General features: G+C 45.2%; 1 protein-coding gene across 2 annotated transcripts; it reads left to right on the forward strand.

Moving 5' to 3' along the window:
• Positions 1 to 10,858: 10,858 nt before the first annotated feature.
• Positions 10,859 to 13,402, forward strand: LOC122001877 (xyloglucan galactosyltransferase KATAMARI1 homolog). 2 transcript variants are annotated; one of them, XM_042556853.1, is made up of 2 exons: positions 10,859 to 11,135; positions 11,278 to 13,402. In XM_042556853.1, exon 2 carries the CDS (start codon positions 11,370 to 11,372, stop codon positions 13,059 to 13,061), a length of 1,692 nt encoding a protein of 563 aa, XP_042412787.1. In that variant the 5' UTR covers positions 10,859 to 11,135; positions 11,278 to 11,369; the 3' UTR covers positions 13,062 to 13,402. The 2 variants fall into 2 exon arrangements, with proteins under 2 accessions (XP_042412787.1, XP_042412786.1); XM_042556852.1 differs by having other exon boundaries at positions 10,860 to 11,135; positions 11,294 to 13,402.
• Positions 13,403 to 16,719: the final 3,317 nt, after the last annotated feature.

Consider the following 16,719-nt stretch of genomic DNA (forward strand, 5'->3'; position numbering starts at 1 on the left):
AACGGTCATTAATTAATTATCAGTTTGTCAACGGAAGTAACGACAATCCATCCATTTTTCATTTGTCTTGGTAAATCAAATCATTCTTTCCTTTCTTCCCAATCAAAAAATAAATAAATAAAATTCTTACGTTCGAATTGTGAAAGATGTCTCTTTTTCATTTATTATTAAAAATATATTTTATTGTGTATATATATTTTTTATTTTTTTTAAATTACTCTTATTTCTCAGATTAGTGTAGCACAGTTTTAATATAATACTAATTAATCATAAATAAATTATTTATCTTATAGCAATATAATTATGATGTAATTAATATTTTGATTAGAAATGAAACGTTTACATTATAATAGCTTTGCTAACAGAGTCAAAATACTATTAAAATATAATGTTGATCGGTATGAATCAACATACAATATCTATATTCATCCTGTACATGAGTATCAGCAGATCAACGACGGATAAATTCATTCAGTTATCAAATTAATCGTCAATCGTAAGATGATAATGACTACAATAATATGATTGGAAGCTTAGACAGAAAAATAATAAGAAAAGAGTTAGAATAACAGTCAAAGTTCTCCGAGATAATTATTCTGATGTTCAAATTAGAGGATGAAGAAGATGAATATTAGGGTTTTAATATATATAGTTGATCCGGTGGTAAGAGCCCGGGACCCCCTAACGAGGGGTCAACGCTACGTGGAGGTCAAAAGGTCAGGTGGTCCGTCGAAGAAGGGTGAGCCGACCGGACTCAGGAGAAAAGGACAAGCCGATCGGTCTGCCAGTAAACATCTGATAGTAAAAGGCGCACTGACAGGGATCGGGGTTCCGACGCTCAATGAAACAGTAAATAATGACCGAGCGGAAGGCCTAAGAGAAGGCAGGACGTAATGGGCGCGCCGCCCGGCCGACACAGGGAATTAAAGCCTTCCGGACGGGGCTCTTCGACTAGCCGGCCTGATGGACGTCCTGGCCGGTGGTGGGTAAATAGGGACAGGAACATCCGCTGACAGTCGTCAAGTCGTATGGCTAAGCCATACTCCTAGTCTGACAACGGGGTGTCCTGTTGTCCCATCGAAGGCGCGATGGGACTGTTGCAGTATGGCGTCAGGTAAGCTTTCTGACAAACACATACCGAGGTATGGGCTGCGGACACGTACGCGCCTCGGTGGGCGTGTAGAAGCTCTTTCACCGCTCTATATAAAGAGCCGCAGACTTCGCCGGAGGTACGCGTTCTACAAGCTTTGGAACTACTTTTTCCACCACTTGCTTACCTGACTTGAGCGTCGGAGGGTCGCCGCCGGGAACCCCTTCCCGGCCCGACTTCTGTGCAGGTTCGCCGGAGCTTCGTGAGACTAGCCGGAGATCTACATCAGCGACCCGGAGAGCGCCACGTGCCCAGCGTCCGTTGATTCAGCGTTCGGACAGGATCAATTTGGCGCCGTCTGTGGGAACGCTCCTGCATCCGAACGGAAACAATGGACGAGGCTGGACGACAACATACGGTGACGCTTTCGACGGAGGAACTCGACGCTCTGATCGAGATAAGGGCCGCCAAGCTTGTGGAGCAAAAACAGAAAGCAACAGCCGAGCGGCCGGAGAAGCAAGCAACGTCAGCGTCTGGTGGTCGAGCGGAAACACCACCGGCTACCGTTCTATTCCGTCGGGCCCTATTCCGGACGCCTCCTGATGCTGTAGCAGTGAATCGCAATCAGGGATCTTCGTTAGATGAAATACCAATACGGGACAACAGAAAAGGCAAGGCCCTCCGAGCGGACGCTTCTCCCGAGCGGAAGCACCGATTGCCACAGTCCCATTTCCTTGAAAAGCAGATACTTCATCTCCCGAATTCAACTTATAGCAAGCCCCTCCTTCTGGAACCTCAAGAGCGGAAGTTTGATGTCAGGCGATGAATCGACCGCATACGAGGGAGTTGGGTGGACGAGCTGCCGAGCGGTTGAATATGGATTGACACTTGGATCCACCATGAAGCGCAAATTATCTCCAGCCTATCTGGGGCAGGGTGAAAGGTGCACCAATAGAATATGTGCTGTATATTTTCCGTTTGGTTGTATATTTGAAATGTAGAAGGCAAAATGTTATAATGTGAGCAATTGGCGTTATCGGCCGAGCGGCCTATCTTCATGGTGTATAAGATCCGAGCCAAGCACTCGAGGCCGAAGGCCCCGAGCCGTTCGGCTGGAGGTATAGTATCCGAGCCAGGCGCTCGATGACGAAGGCTCGTGGATCAACGGGAGCCGAAGGCTCAAGTAAAAGAATAAATCAGCAGGCCGCCTCCATCTCTGGTGGGCTGAGCGGCCATGGAGGACCGGCCGGGAAGTTTCGCCATCCTCCTGGCCTTGATAAATTTCGACGAGTACATTGTAGCCACCTCACTCCACGGGTATTCGGGAGTTGAGAAATTGAGTCAGATCTTATGCTGATCGGCAGGTTAGTCTTTCAGATATAGTTTCTTTCGGGCATAGAATTCATTGTAATTTTCCGAAAGAAGGCTCGTGCCGATCGGTCGGGCGTATATCATCGGAGCAAAAGGCTCGATAATGAAGGCCCCGAGCCGTTCGGCCGGAGGTATGATAACAGAGCCAAGCGCTCGATAAAGAAGGCCCCGCGCCGTTCGGCCGGAGGTATAATATTCGAGCCAAACGCTTGACAAAGAAGACCCCGAGCCGTTCGGCCGGGAGTATGTTATCCGAGCCAAGCGCTCGACGAAGAAGACCCCGGGCCGTTCGGCCGGGAGTACGTTATCCGAGCGGGGTGAAAGGTGCGCTAAATGTAAATGTATATATATTTCGGTCGCCCGTGTCCTTGTAATGCAGGAAGCGAAATTAATTCAAAGGATGGCCAAGGGTTCCGCCGATCGGCAGTATCGAAGTTAGCCGTAAAGGCCGTCGAGCTCCGACGTTAAATATCGAGAGACGAGCCGGCGTCTATAAACGTCCGAGCGGAAGACCGTCGAGCTCCGACGTTAAATATCGAGAGACGAGCCGGCGTCTATAAACGTCCGAGCGGAAGACCGTCGAGCTCCGATGTTAAATATCGAGAGACGAGCCGGCGTCTATAAACGTCCGAGCGGAAGACCGTCGAGCTCCGACGTTAAATATCGAGAGACGAGCCGGCGTCTATAAACGTCCGAGCGGAAGACCGTCGAGCTCCGACGTTAAATATCGATTGACGAGCCGGCGTCTGTAAACGCTCCGAGCGGAAGACCGTCGAGCTCCGACGTTAAATATCGAGAGACGAGCCGGCGTCTATAAGCGTCCGAAGGAAGATCGCCGAGCTCCGGCGTTAAATATCGAGACGAGCCGGCGTCTATAACGGCCGAGCGGAAGATCGTCGAGCTCCGACGTTAAATATCGAGACGAGCCGGCGTCTATAAACGTCCGAGCGGAAGACCGTCGAGCTCCGACGTTAAATATCGAGAGACGAGCCGGCGTCTATAAACGTCCGAGCGGAAGACCGTCGAGCTCCGACGTTAAATATCGAGAGACGAGCCGGCGTCTATAAACGTCCGAGCGGATAGCCATTCACATGATACAATCAACGATAGCCTGGACCAACATACGGCTGAGCGGCTCGCTTATCAAAAATATACGGAAAACCCCTTTGGGGGTAAGGCACAAAGCAAAAATTGGTCAATGAGAACTAAAGATAATTACCGTACCAACAAAGGGCGTTCTCATGCCGAGCGGCTGCTCAGTCGCATGATGAAAGACGTTATTAAAGACAATCGACTTTAGTTTGACAGAGCGTGGTGCCGAGCGGAGGAGTTTTAAAGAACACTTTAGTTATGACGAGAGAAAAATTTCTTGTCAAAACAAAAGTTGAAGGAAAGGAAAAGATTATCTATTAAGCACAGGGCTAACCAAAAAAGTTACAGCAAAAATAAGTTTGGCCGAACGGCGGGAATACAAAAAAGTTCATAAGAAACACTCTTCATGCGTCGAAATCAAAAAGAGCATCAGGGATGGCGCCCATCACGGTCGCGAGGTCCTCGGGAGGGATGGTCAGCTCGGTGGGCAGGTGGCCTTTGGCCTTTAAGTGATCCACAGCCGCTTTGATCGCCTCTTCAAAGGTGAGGGAGATCTTGTCAGTAAATTTCTCCCCAAAGGCATCCGAGCGGACGAATGCCTTCCTCACCTCGTCGGAGCGAGCCGACTCCCCCTCTTGTTACTCTTTGAGCTCGGCGTGGGCAGCGTCGCTAGCAGCTTGGAGATCCTTCAAATCTACATCAAATCTTTAAAGATCGGCCGAACGACTCTCCTTCTTGGTGGCCAGAAGAGCATCCAGATCCTTGATGCGTTGCTCCAGCCCTCTGATCTCTACCTTCATTCGGTCCATGTCATCGATGGCCTGTCGCTTCCGAGTGATCGCCGTCTTGATCTCCTTATCTCGTTGTTTGACCATCGCTTCAAGCCGAACGACCTTGCTCGCCAGATCGGAAGCCCGTTTCCGTTCGGCTTCCAGTAATTTTTTGGCCTTCTCCAGAGCGACCGTCAACTGTTGGCTGTCCCCCGCGGCCTTGAGTTTTTTCAATTCATCCTCCAACTCGGCCAACCGATTGCTAACAGCAATCTGCTCCACCCAGTTCTACGAGCAAAAGTGAACAGGTTAAAAACTTAATTCAAATACACGAACAAAGAAAAAGAGCATACCCCGGTGGCCTGTTGAAGGTTACTGTCGCCGAGCTGCCCGGGAGTTATCGCTTTTATTCGGTGCCGAGCGTCCTCCCAAGCTTTTGCAAGAGGGCCCGTCAAGGTGATTTGCTGCTCGGGGACCACTGGCCGATCAGCAGCAGCCATGTATGTTGGTGCGGGTAGCACTAACGGTCTAACTCAGGTTTTGATGAATGACAAATCAGGTTAAGTTAGGTTCGTTGTTATCTGACACTTTGATCGAGTGTGCAGGAGAAGTCCAGACAGGTCGACGGGCTGACCAGATGTCTGGCACGAAGTCCAGCTAGGTCGACGGGCTGACCGGATAGCTGGCGAGAAGTCCAAGCGGGTCGACGGGCTGACTGGACGCTTGGCGAGAAGTCCAAGCGGGTCGACGGGCTGACCGGACGCTTGGCGAGAAGTCCAGACGGGTCGACGGGCTGACCGGACGTCTGGTAGGTAAGTGAGGTAAGTCACTAGAGGGGAGTGACTGCGAGGACGCGTTCCCGGGAAGAGAATATTGGGCGTCGATCTGGCTTAGATCCATTTCGGATATCTAAGTCGAGATCGTGACTAGATTCCGGTCTCGGAAAGACGGAATCTAAGTCATACTACTTGTGCTAATTCATACTATGATAAAATGTGCTAACAATCTGTTTTGCAGGATATATATTGCCTCGGACTAACTTTGTTTTGCAGGAAGAAGGAGATTTCTAGAACAAGGTGGTCCAGGCGCCCGGAGGGGATCCGAGCGCCCGGAAGGCAAATTATATCCAGCCAAGTCGTCGCCACGTGGAGCATCTCGGTTTGAGCAGCTACGTCACATTCCAGGCGCCCGGAAGGAATCCAGGCACCCGGAGCAGCATATAAAAGAAGCCCCAGGCAGGAGCTTCTGGATCAATCATCAATCTGAGAACTCTTCTACTGCTGGTCCTGCTGCTCTGCTGCGACGCCAACAAAGCTCCGACAAAGTGCTCCTTCGGTTTTTAGTTAATTTCCTTGTCGGTATTACTTTGTTTTCACTAGCATTTCCTGTATTTATTCTGTAATCATATTTCGACCTGTTAGTGATTGCCCAACGAAAGTGGTCAAGGACCACGGGCCTTCGAGTAGGAGTCGTCACAGGCTCCGAACGAAGTAAAAACAACTGTGTTCATTTACTTTTCCGCTGCGCTTATATTCTGTATTTTCGAATCGATATTCACCCCCCCTCTATCGAATCTAACGGTCCTACAATGTATTCCTCTGAGGGAAGGCGCAGGACGGTTTTAATTAAGTTCTGGCCGCTCGGCTCGCCCTGAGAAGCATCGGCCTTATCGGATGGCCCACCGGTGGACGAGGAAGGAAGCTCGCCCAAACGCTTGATACGGCGCAGAGTTCTTGAAGGGCTGGACGGCGGCACCTCAGAGCTTGCCCTCGGAGAGCCATGTGGGGTCGGGGTACTCTCTAGGGAAACCGTCCCGGACAACACCGGAGCATCCGCGCCCCGCTCGGGTTGTGGCTCATCAAGTGGAATTGAGGCAGATGCAGATTCTGGTCGTCGACGCTTCCGAGTGAGTAGCGGAACATCATCGGCTGAACGGCCCTCCACCTAGGCTTGGGTAGAAGGTTCTGTGCCGCCCGCTGCCTCGTCGTGAGAGGTAGTAGCTGCTAAGGCTTCAGGGGCATCCTGGGTCCCCTCGCCTAATTCGCCGGTCGGATCGGCTGGATCAAGGCTCCGCTCGGCGACCTCCTTGTTCTTCACCGCCTCAATCTGAGCGGCTTTCAATTTGAGCTTCTCGGTCGCCTTAGCATGCCACATAACTTCAGCTGCAGAAACAAAGATTAAATCAATTAGAACAAAAGAAAAAGGAGGGATGAGAATCGCTTACTCATGCTGCAAGGCAGATCGGCTGGGGTGGAAGACAGGCCGAATATATACATTACTCCTGGGAGGAGCAGCTTGTCAATGTGATAGCGTTGACCCACCAACCGCTCGGCCGCATGAAGGTAGGCCGCATCACCTCTAAATTTGCCGAGCTTCGGTTGCACCGTCTGCCACTTGGTACGAAAAGTTGGCAGCTCGGGAAAACGCACATAGAAAAAGTGCTCCTTCCAATGTTTGTTGAAGCTTGACATATTATCAAAAAGGACGAAACCTATCCTAGATTGGAAAATAAAGGTACCCCACTCGGCTTGCTTGGGATAAAAAAAATAGTGAAAAATCTTAGGGTCGAGGGGGATGTTGTTCAGTTTAAAAAGGACTATCACTCCGCTCAACAGCCTAATGGAGTTAGGGACTACCTGGCCGAGCGGAATGTGAAAATAATTACAGATTTGTAAGAAGAACTTGTGGGGTGGAAAGCGTAGCCCGGCCAAAAATTGGTCTCGGAAGAATAGAACGGTGCCGGGCGGCGGTTCATGAGGTCGATCGGCCGGTGTGGCTAACACTATTTGGTGGTCGGTCGGCAGATCATAGGTTCGAGTGAGGCGCAAGGCGTCCTCCTCGTCGAACCGGCTTTCCATGGTCGAATACCAAAGACCCGGAGCACCGCCGGCCGGCTGTGAGGTGTTGGTCATGGTATAAGGCTAGGGATGGACGCGCGATGGAAGGAGGGAGAAATAAAAACAGGGAAAGAATGCGGGATGATGAAAGAAATAGCTAATAGAGAGAAAAAAGGAGAGGCAGCAAGGAAAAAGAATCCTTACGGGCAAAGAAGATGATCGAAGGGGGTTGTAGAGTCGTCGGAGAGCTGAAACGCAAGGTCGCCGGAAAAAAGGAACAGAGGGATGGCTGGAGACGATAAGGTCGAAATGCGGCGAAGAGCTGGGGTCGGGAGCTTTATAAGGGCGGCCGCGATCAATTTACACCGTCCGATCCAGGTCGTCGATAATGAGGTCATCATCCAGCCGTTCATTTCAAACGGCGGATGTCCCATCGGAAGTGACATCACCGCCATACTCTGACAAACACACGATTGCCACGTGTCAGCAGGATACTGGCCGCATTTAATGAGGTCCCCTTACCGTGCGCAGCGCACGTGATGGGTAGTAGGGGAGAGCATCGGACATGGATTCCAAGAGAACACAAGGCACGGACAAGATACCGCCGAACGGATGAGTATCCCTAGGTCTGGCCGAGCGGCCTAATGCAGTGATCATTGCTCAGTCAGATCGGCAGTCCAGTCAGTCGGACTTCGCCTCCTTCGACTAGACTCGAGGGGAAGGCAAGTGATCCGGTGGTAAGAGCCCGGGACCCCCTAACGAGGGGTCAACGCCACGTGGAGGTCAAAAGGCCAGGTGGTCTGTCGAAGAAGGGTGAGCCGACCGGACTCAGGAGAAAAGGGCAAGCCGATCGGTCTGCCAGTAAACATCTGATAGTGGGCGCTCAATGAAACAGTAAATAATGACCGAGCGGAAGGCCTAAGAGAAGGCAGGACGTAATGGGCGCGCCGCCCGGCCGGCGCAGGGAATTAAAGCCTTCCGGACGGCGCTCTTCGTCTAGCCGGCCGGATGGACGTCCTGGCCGGCGGTGGGTAAATAGGGACAAGAATATCTGCTGACAGCCGTCAAGTCGTATGGCTAAGTCATACTCCTAGTCTGACAACGGGGTGTCCTGTTGTCCCATCGAAGGCGCGATGGGTTGTTGCAGTATGGCGTCAGGTAAGCTTTCTGACAAACACATACCGAGGTATGGGCTGCGGACACGTACGCGCCTCGGTGGGTGTGTAGAAGCTCTTTCACCGCTCTATATAGAGAGCCGCAGACTTCGCCGGAGGTACGCGTTCTACAAGCTTTGGAGCTACTTTTTTCACCACTTGCTTACCTGACTTGAGCGTCGGAGGGTCGCCGCCGGGAACCCCTTCCCGGCCCGACTTCTGTGCAGGTTCGCCGGAGCTTCGTGAGACTAGCCGGAGATCTACATCGGCGACCCGGAGAGCGCCACGTGCCCAGCGTCCGTTGATTCAGCGTTCGGACAGGATCAATAGTGATAGCAAAAAGTGAATACGCTCATCCCCAGTGTCTCCGTTAATCCGTCACAAGGTTAACACGGAGTTTCAATGTATATAGTGATGCATATATGTATGCATACTTTAAAGATTGAAACTGACTATTTTTTATAGAGGAAAAGCGGACATTTTCATTATGTTCCACTCTTTATGTGGTCACTATTTAATTCCTTACATTATATGAGATTTATTTATGCTACTTTCTTTTTCCTAATAAGCGAGATTGATAGATTTTTTTTTTCTTTAATGTAAGGTTTATTTGTAACTGTGGTTTTTTTTTCTAAAATAAATGAAATTGACAAAAATTTTCCTTCTATTCCATACTCATTTTGTTATTAATTAATTTTTTAAATAATATAAGATCTATTTATGTCACTTTTTTTTCTAAAATAATCAAGATTTGTGTGATTATTATTTCGAGGGATCGTTTCTTGAATAGCTATGAAGTCGGGAGGTTCAAATAGCTATAGAGCCATATTCAAGTAGCTATATATGAAACCGAGAGGTCCGAAAGATAATGGAGACGGGGGTGCTAATAGTTATGGAGTTGGGAGGTCCAAGTAACCATGGGTCGGGAGGTCTAAGAGGAAAGGACTGAGAGGTCGGAATAGAGAGGAATAGAGAGGTCGGAATAGCTATGAAGCTGCAATACCTGAGTACCCAAGCACCGATCTAATTTTGGAATAATCTCAGTGGATTTATTAACCCCCATCTACCACATCCTACTCTCTAGATCATATATTATAACAGTTATAACTATAAGGGCTACAACATAATTTATTAGTATTGGTAGTATCTATATAGTAGCAGCAGTTAATGGTGCATAATTTCTACAACATAATTTACCTGTGTGGATTAAAATTGCAGTGTTTATATTTAACAGTTATGAACCTACAATAACATTAAAAATAAGATACTTTTAAAAACTAAAATATATTGACGTGAAATAAGATGTTTTTTAATAATAAATAAAAATAGGCCCTTTAAAATTTTCCTCAATAAATAAATAATACTTGTGTCTTCTTCATTTGCTTGCTCGCCCTATTCCGCGGCCCCTCTGTCCGATCATTCTGCCATGATTGAGCTGCAATTTTCCAAATATTTGGAAAAGGAATACGCTCGCATCGTCCAAGAGTCCTTCTTCCTCCGCGTTGGCCTTCAGTTTCGGTGGACGAAAGCGAAAGTTTATTCTCTTCTGCTTGATGCAACCTCTGCTTTCTTGAATCACACAGCTTTGTCTCCCCTGTTTCGTTGTGGTGATGATGATTGGCCTTTGGACCCACTCACTCTCCAACTTTTCAATGAATGCATATCTATTCAATCGTACTATAATTAATGTTTTTTTTTTCAAATTTCACCAAATATTTCTCTCTGTTTAATGTAGAAAAAAAAAATATATCAAAACGCTATTTTTAGTTTTTATCTTTTAAAAAAACACCTTATATAAAGGAGAGTATTTCAATCTTAAATTATCATTTTTATAGATTGGTCTAATCCCATTATAATAGTCTTAAAACTTGGTTAAAATTATTCAGTAGCTTTGATGGTATTAAAATAATTTTTAGACAATTTTTAACTATTATTAAAGCAGATTCAATAATTTTTTACAATGTTGAATTAGTTTTTTATAAAATTGTTATAATAATGAGAAGTATTTTTGTAATGAAAATTAAAATACAAAAAATTTTAAATATTTTTTCAGCTTGAAATATTCTTTTGATAATAATAAAAATTAAAAATATTCTTTTAATTTTTACTGTATTATTTTCCACTTTCTCCCATCCACCAACCAGTAATGGTTGTCGTTATAATTTCCATCATTTATTTCTTAGCAGGTGGGAACTGATCATGCCGAATTATATATATATATATATATATATATATATATAAAAGGGGGCATGGAAATATATATGGGTGCCCATTATTTTTATTATGATTAAAAAGATATTTGAATTATTTCTTTAGAATGTGATGTCGTTTTAAAATTTTAAAATTAAAATATTATTTCAATGAAAACGATACTACAGATCTCACATTTGAATTAATTTTTTTAAAAAAATGCGCCGGATCTTGCGGGAAACGCGGCGCGGTCTGCTAGATTCGATCTCGCCTACCCGCTTAGCGCCACGTGGCTATGCACCTCGTCGCACGGTCGCATAATGGTGAAAATCAACCGGCTTTCCACTACGCGGATTAATGGTTTCGGGCATTACCCTCGACGGCACCGACACGCGGTGAGGTTTATTCCACGTGTGGGTGTCGCACGCAGCCGGCCACCTAGACGACCGGTGGAGAAGGTGGGCGCCGCCCCTAAATGGCGGGTCTGCTTCATTTCGGTTTTGCTCCACGTCGTTGGCGAAGAGAAACTTCTTCCGCCTTCTCCGGCGTGGGTTTCTCCGACTATATTCTGATAATTTTCTCACCGATTTGTTGAATCCTCGGCCTCGGCCGCTAGTTTCGAGGCGTCCAGGTCCGTCTCTCCTCTGTCTCTTGCTCAAATCTTGTGAAAATTTGTTTTTTTTTCCCGCGTCTGCAGCTCAGAATTTGTATTTTGAGGCATAAAGATGGGATTTTGGGAATTTTATGATCTCGTTCTGCGTCTCATTTCGTAGTGGCTCGCTGTTTCAGTGGTGCTGAAGAAATTAGGGTTCATAGCCCTAAGAAGCTGTAGCGGCCACCGGGCGGCGTCGAGAATCACAAGCAGATGGAGAAGGGGAGCGGCAAACCCCACCGACCGCGGGTGTGCTTCCTCGCCGGTCTCTGCGTCTTCTTCTGGGTTTTCATCTTCTACTTCCACTTCAATGTGCTCAGCAGCCGGAGGACGTCCAATCCGCCCCAGCAATCCCTTTCCATCTTCTCGATTTCGATCAATCCCCGAGAGCGACAAGGTGTTTCGAAAGACAGTCAGCTACTCGCGCCGCATTCATCTCGATCGGAACCTCCTCCGCCGCCGCATGAATCCGAGCCGTCAAGCGGCGCTGCTTCAGCGCCACCAAGCAAGAGCGACCCCTGCGGCGGGCGGTACGTCTACGTCCACGACCTCCCTCCGCGGTTCAACGACGACATGGTCAGGGACTGCAGGAAGCTGAGCCTTTGGATGGACATGTGCAAGTTCACCACCAACGCCGGCCTCGGGCCGCCGCTGGAGAACTCCGAGGGCGTCTTCTCCGACACCGGATGGTACGCGACCAGCCAGTTCGCCGTGGACGTCATCTTCAACAACCGGATGAAGCAGTACGAGTGCCTGACCAACGACTCATCCCTCGCGGCCGCCATATTCGTTCCGTTCTACGCCGGCTTCGACATCTCGCGCTATCTCTGGGGGCACAACACCTCGGCGAGGGATGCCTCGTCGCTGGATTTGGTCGAGTGGCTGATGAAACGGCCGGAGTGGAGCGTGATGGGCGGTCGAGATCATTTCTTGGTGGCAGGGAGGATCACCTGGGACTTCCGGAGGCAGACGGATTCCGACTCCGATTGGGGAAGTAAGCTCCTGCTCTTGCCGGCGGCCAAGAACATGTCTATGCTGGTGGTGGAGTCCAGCCCCTGGAACGCCAACGATTTCGCTATCCCTTATCCCACATATTTCCACCCTGCAAATGATGCCGATGTGTTTGCTTGGCAGGACCGAATGAGGAAGCTGGAGAGGAAGCATCTATTCTCTTTCGCCGGAGCTCCTCGCCCCGGCAGCCCCAATTCAATCAGAGGGCAGATCATAGAGCAATGTAGGTCTTCCAAAGCTTGCAAATTGCTAGAGTGCGGCTTAGGGGAGAGCAAGTGCCGTTCCCCCAGCAGCATAATGCAGATGTTCCAGACCTCTCTGTTCTGCTTGCAACCGCAGGGCGATTCGTATACAAGGAGATCGGCTTTCGATTCGATCGTGGCGGGTTGCATACCGGTTTTCTTTCATCCCGGATCGGCATATGTCCAATACACTTGGCATCTCCCGCGAAACTTCTCGGCCTACTCCGTGTTCATTCCTGAGGATGATATTAGAAAGAGGAATGCTAGTATTGAAGAAAGGCTAAAGCAAGTTCATCCTGATGATGTGAAGGCAATGAGGGAGCAGGTCATAAGCCTCATACCCAGAGTTGTCTACGCAGATCCTCAGTCTAAACTGAAGACATTGAAGGATGCATTCGATGTGGCAGTGCAGGCGATGATCGACAAAGTAATGAAGTTAAAGAGGGATGTAACGGACCGAAGAGAAGATAAAGATTTTGTGGAGAAGAACAGCTGGAAGTATGCTTTGTTGGAAGGAGAACAGAGGGCAGTTGGGGAACATGAATGGGATCCTTTCTTCTCTGAGCCCAAAGATGGGAATGCCGATTCCGGTAGTTCATCTGCTGAAGCTGCTAAGAATTCTTGGAAGATTGAACAAAGGAATCAAACTTGATCTACACGGTACACTTAGTTTGAGGCCTCTCTTATAACTCCTGTTTCGCATATTTTACGAAGACATAATAAGGATGATGGGTTAGTACAAACTGCAAATTCTCTTCGCCTACTTGTGTATTTACAACTAAGTGTGATTTATAAGCTAAGGAGGTTGAAGGAAGCACTTCAGGTGGCTCGAAAGGGGGTAAAATCAGATAGGTGGTGCTAATTCTAGGGTTGAAGTAAACTTGAGTTGAGATAGCTTCGATGTGTTATAAACAAGTCATCCTTTGTTCATCTGCACAGAATATATGCACTAAATTCTTTTACCTTTTTAATGATATTTTTATTGTTTAACCATGATTTTGAGCTTTTTAAGGCCGCTGGGGGTACTTTTTCGAAAACATCATGATGGCTAAAAACGGTTCAAAATTGCATCACACATGGACACCATTTTATCTCTATTAGTCTCCTAATAGTTTTTTGGTTTTCATGGTTGATATTTATAAGAGTAATTTGTATGATCCTATCGAAGTTTTTTATTGACCATAAAAAAAATAAAAAATACTTAAAGCCGATCAGTATCTTTAGGTCAATCGCTCATTACCGAAATTAGGATTAGATTGTTAGATGCATGATAAATTGAAAAGTCACGGGGCAGGAATTTTTCTATTATTCAACCATGCTATTAACTCTCTTTAACCATAATCTGAGCTATCAATGTATTATCACTAAAATACGTAAGAAAAAATTTAAAGATAGACATATAAATTCATGGTCCATTATTTCACTTTTTGTGGATCATATCATTTTATGTGTCTATTCCCTTGAAATTTTTTCCTTGAGCATATCATTTTTCATATTTGAATGAATCTCATTAGGGGCATGAATATTTTAAAGATCGATCTCTAAATATGTATAAACTATGTTTTAAATTTACTCGCTAAACAAATCAAAAAAAAAATATCAACCTTTAGAATTAGTAGAATGAAACTTGAACTGAATTATCAAATACATCAATTAGCTTACAATTATTACCATTGGATTCATGCTTGCTTTCTCATGCTATTTTATTATGTTATGTAACTTTGAGTCCTTAAGCTATTAAATATTTTAGGTAAAATGCCTTAATCGATTTGACCTTTTTTTTTTTTATGATTTGGGCGATAGAGTATTTAGTGTATATGCAATTTGGGAGACCAGATTCGAACAAAAAGGTATTTTCCTCATTACACTTGGGAAAAAATAGAATGGTAAATAAATCAAATATTCATGATCAAATTTGATGTTTTATTTTTTAAGAATTTTATTTATTTATTTAATATACATATGGTTAATTAAATGAACGAGCATAAATGCATGCATTTAAATCGCTAGTATTCACGAATAAAAAATTATAAATTATTAGTGAATAATATTTATGAATGAACTATATTTATTAATAACATTCTTATCAAACTTACAAATAGACAAATAAGTTCTTTAAACGACCAACTAAATAAATTTAAAGATATAAAATTTTTTAACAATTAAACAAATTCAAATTGAAATTTTGATATGAATTAAGCTTAAATCAAATTTGAACTAAGTCCAAGTTAATAAAAAAAAATCAAATTAAATTTTAACAATCATTTCAATAATTTAATTCATTTTAAATTCATATTAGATTGACTTAATTATTTTATTAAATAAATTTGAATAACATAAAGTTGGACTCTTTTTGACAAGTTGACCGCCTTTGGCAAAATATGTCCTTTGATAAATATGAAAATATGGCATATGTTTTGGCAAATATGAAACTTTAAGGTTGTGGTTTCAAAAATTGTCAAAAATATCTCATATTCCCAATCTAAGAAGATGATAAATTCAACCTAAAATATGCTTAGATGCTAGTGAATGATATTATGGTGTCTAAGCATGATAAATAAGTATATATATATTTTTTTATTAATCCAGGTATTTAATCTCACATACAATTAGTCCCGGAGGTGGATGGTTTTCCTCTTGATTCGTCCATCAAGTAAATTTGAAAATTGATTTGTCCACCGAATAAATTTGAAAGTACGAGCAGTCAATGTCCTAGATTTTTCGTTTCATTAAAAGAGAATTCTCTGTAATGCATCGTAATTAATATTCAAATCGTGAATACTTGAGTTTGAGTATCATGTTAAGTACTTTGCTGTTGCACCATGCCGAGGTAAGATAAATAAGCCTTGCTTAAATATATAGGAACCAATGAGTGAAAATTTCTACTTCCCATCAACGAGTTCTCTCTTAAAAGTAATGCTATGCAAAGGTATAATAAAATTAGGTAAAAATTAAAAGGACACCCCAAATTAAAAGAAACATTAGCTGAGCGTCCCTTTTCTAAAAGGATCAAATGGGTGTCCTCTCATGATGTTATCTAAAAATTATCCTTTGACCCAACATTGTTATAGAAGCTATTGAGTAACTTCTACAAAGTGTAGTAGCTACCCGGTAGCTTCTATAACATATAGAAACTACTAATAGTTGCTACAACATGTTTAGGATGAGTTTAAGATTTAAAATTTATACCGTGTAGAAGCTACTCAGTAGTTGCTATAATGTATTCAAGGTGAGTTTAGGATTTAAAATTTATACTGTGTAGAAATTACCTAGTAGCTGCTACATGTAAAAACTACTCAGTAGTTGCTGTTGGTGCAATATTCCATAGGTCAAGGTTGACCTGTTTGATTGGGCCTGAAGTGAGTCAAGCTCGAGTCTTGATGATTTGGTTTCGATGTTTGACAATACTTGTAGACAACACATGAACATTGCAGGTGCAATTGTTTATGTGGGGAGATTGTGAAGGAGAGTCAAGTAGGTCAAGGTTGACTGGATACTTGACTGAAAATCCTAGTGAGTGAAGCTAGGTGAAAGTCCTGGTGAGTGAAGCCAGGCAGAAGGAAATCCTAGTGAGTGAAGCTAGGTGAAAGTCCTGGTGAGTGAAGCCAGGCAGAAGAGAAATCTTAGTGAGTGAAGCTAGGTAGAAGGGAAGTCCTAATGAGTGATGCCAGGCACGGGGAAATCCAGATGGGTCAAGGTTAACCAGACATCTGGTGAAAGTCCAAGTAGGTCAAAGAGATTGACCGGATACTTGGCACGAGGAGAAAAGTCCAAGTGGGTCAAAGGGATTGACCAGACACTTGGTGAGAGAGTCCTAGCTGGTCAAGGGTGACCGGATGCTAGGTTTTATGTACCAACAAGTCATGGTTGACTGGATGTTGGTTTAGGGAGCTTTGGACTTGCTTTTGGGCAAAAACCAAGATCTGGATTGATCAGCCGATTGATCCAGCAGATCTGGATCGATCAACCGATCGATCCAGCAGATTTGGATTGATCAGCCGATCGATTGGATCATGCCCAATCGATCAGCTGATCGATCAGGTAAGTCCCCACGAACAGAACCCCTTTGGATCGATCCGTGGATCGATCCAAAGGTCCCAATCGATCAGTGGATCGATTGGGAGCTGCTGTTTGTGCACGATAAGCCCTGGATCGATCAGCCGATCGATCCAGGCTATTCCAGAGAGCACAGAAGCACTCTGGATTGATCTGTTGATCGATCCAAAGCCTCCCCGATTGATTGGGAGCAATCCAATCGATCGGGATCCGACCGTTGGCGTCGTATTTAGCTGCAGGCGAGCGTTTCCTTC

This window comes from Zingiber officinale, chromosome 7A (genome assembly GCF_018446385.1).
Source record: "Zingiber officinale cultivar Zhangliang chromosome 7A, Zo_v1.1, whole genome shotgun sequence".
Lineage (NCBI taxonomy): Eukaryota > Viridiplantae > Streptophyta > Magnoliopsida > Zingiberales > Zingiberaceae > Zingiber > Zingiber officinale.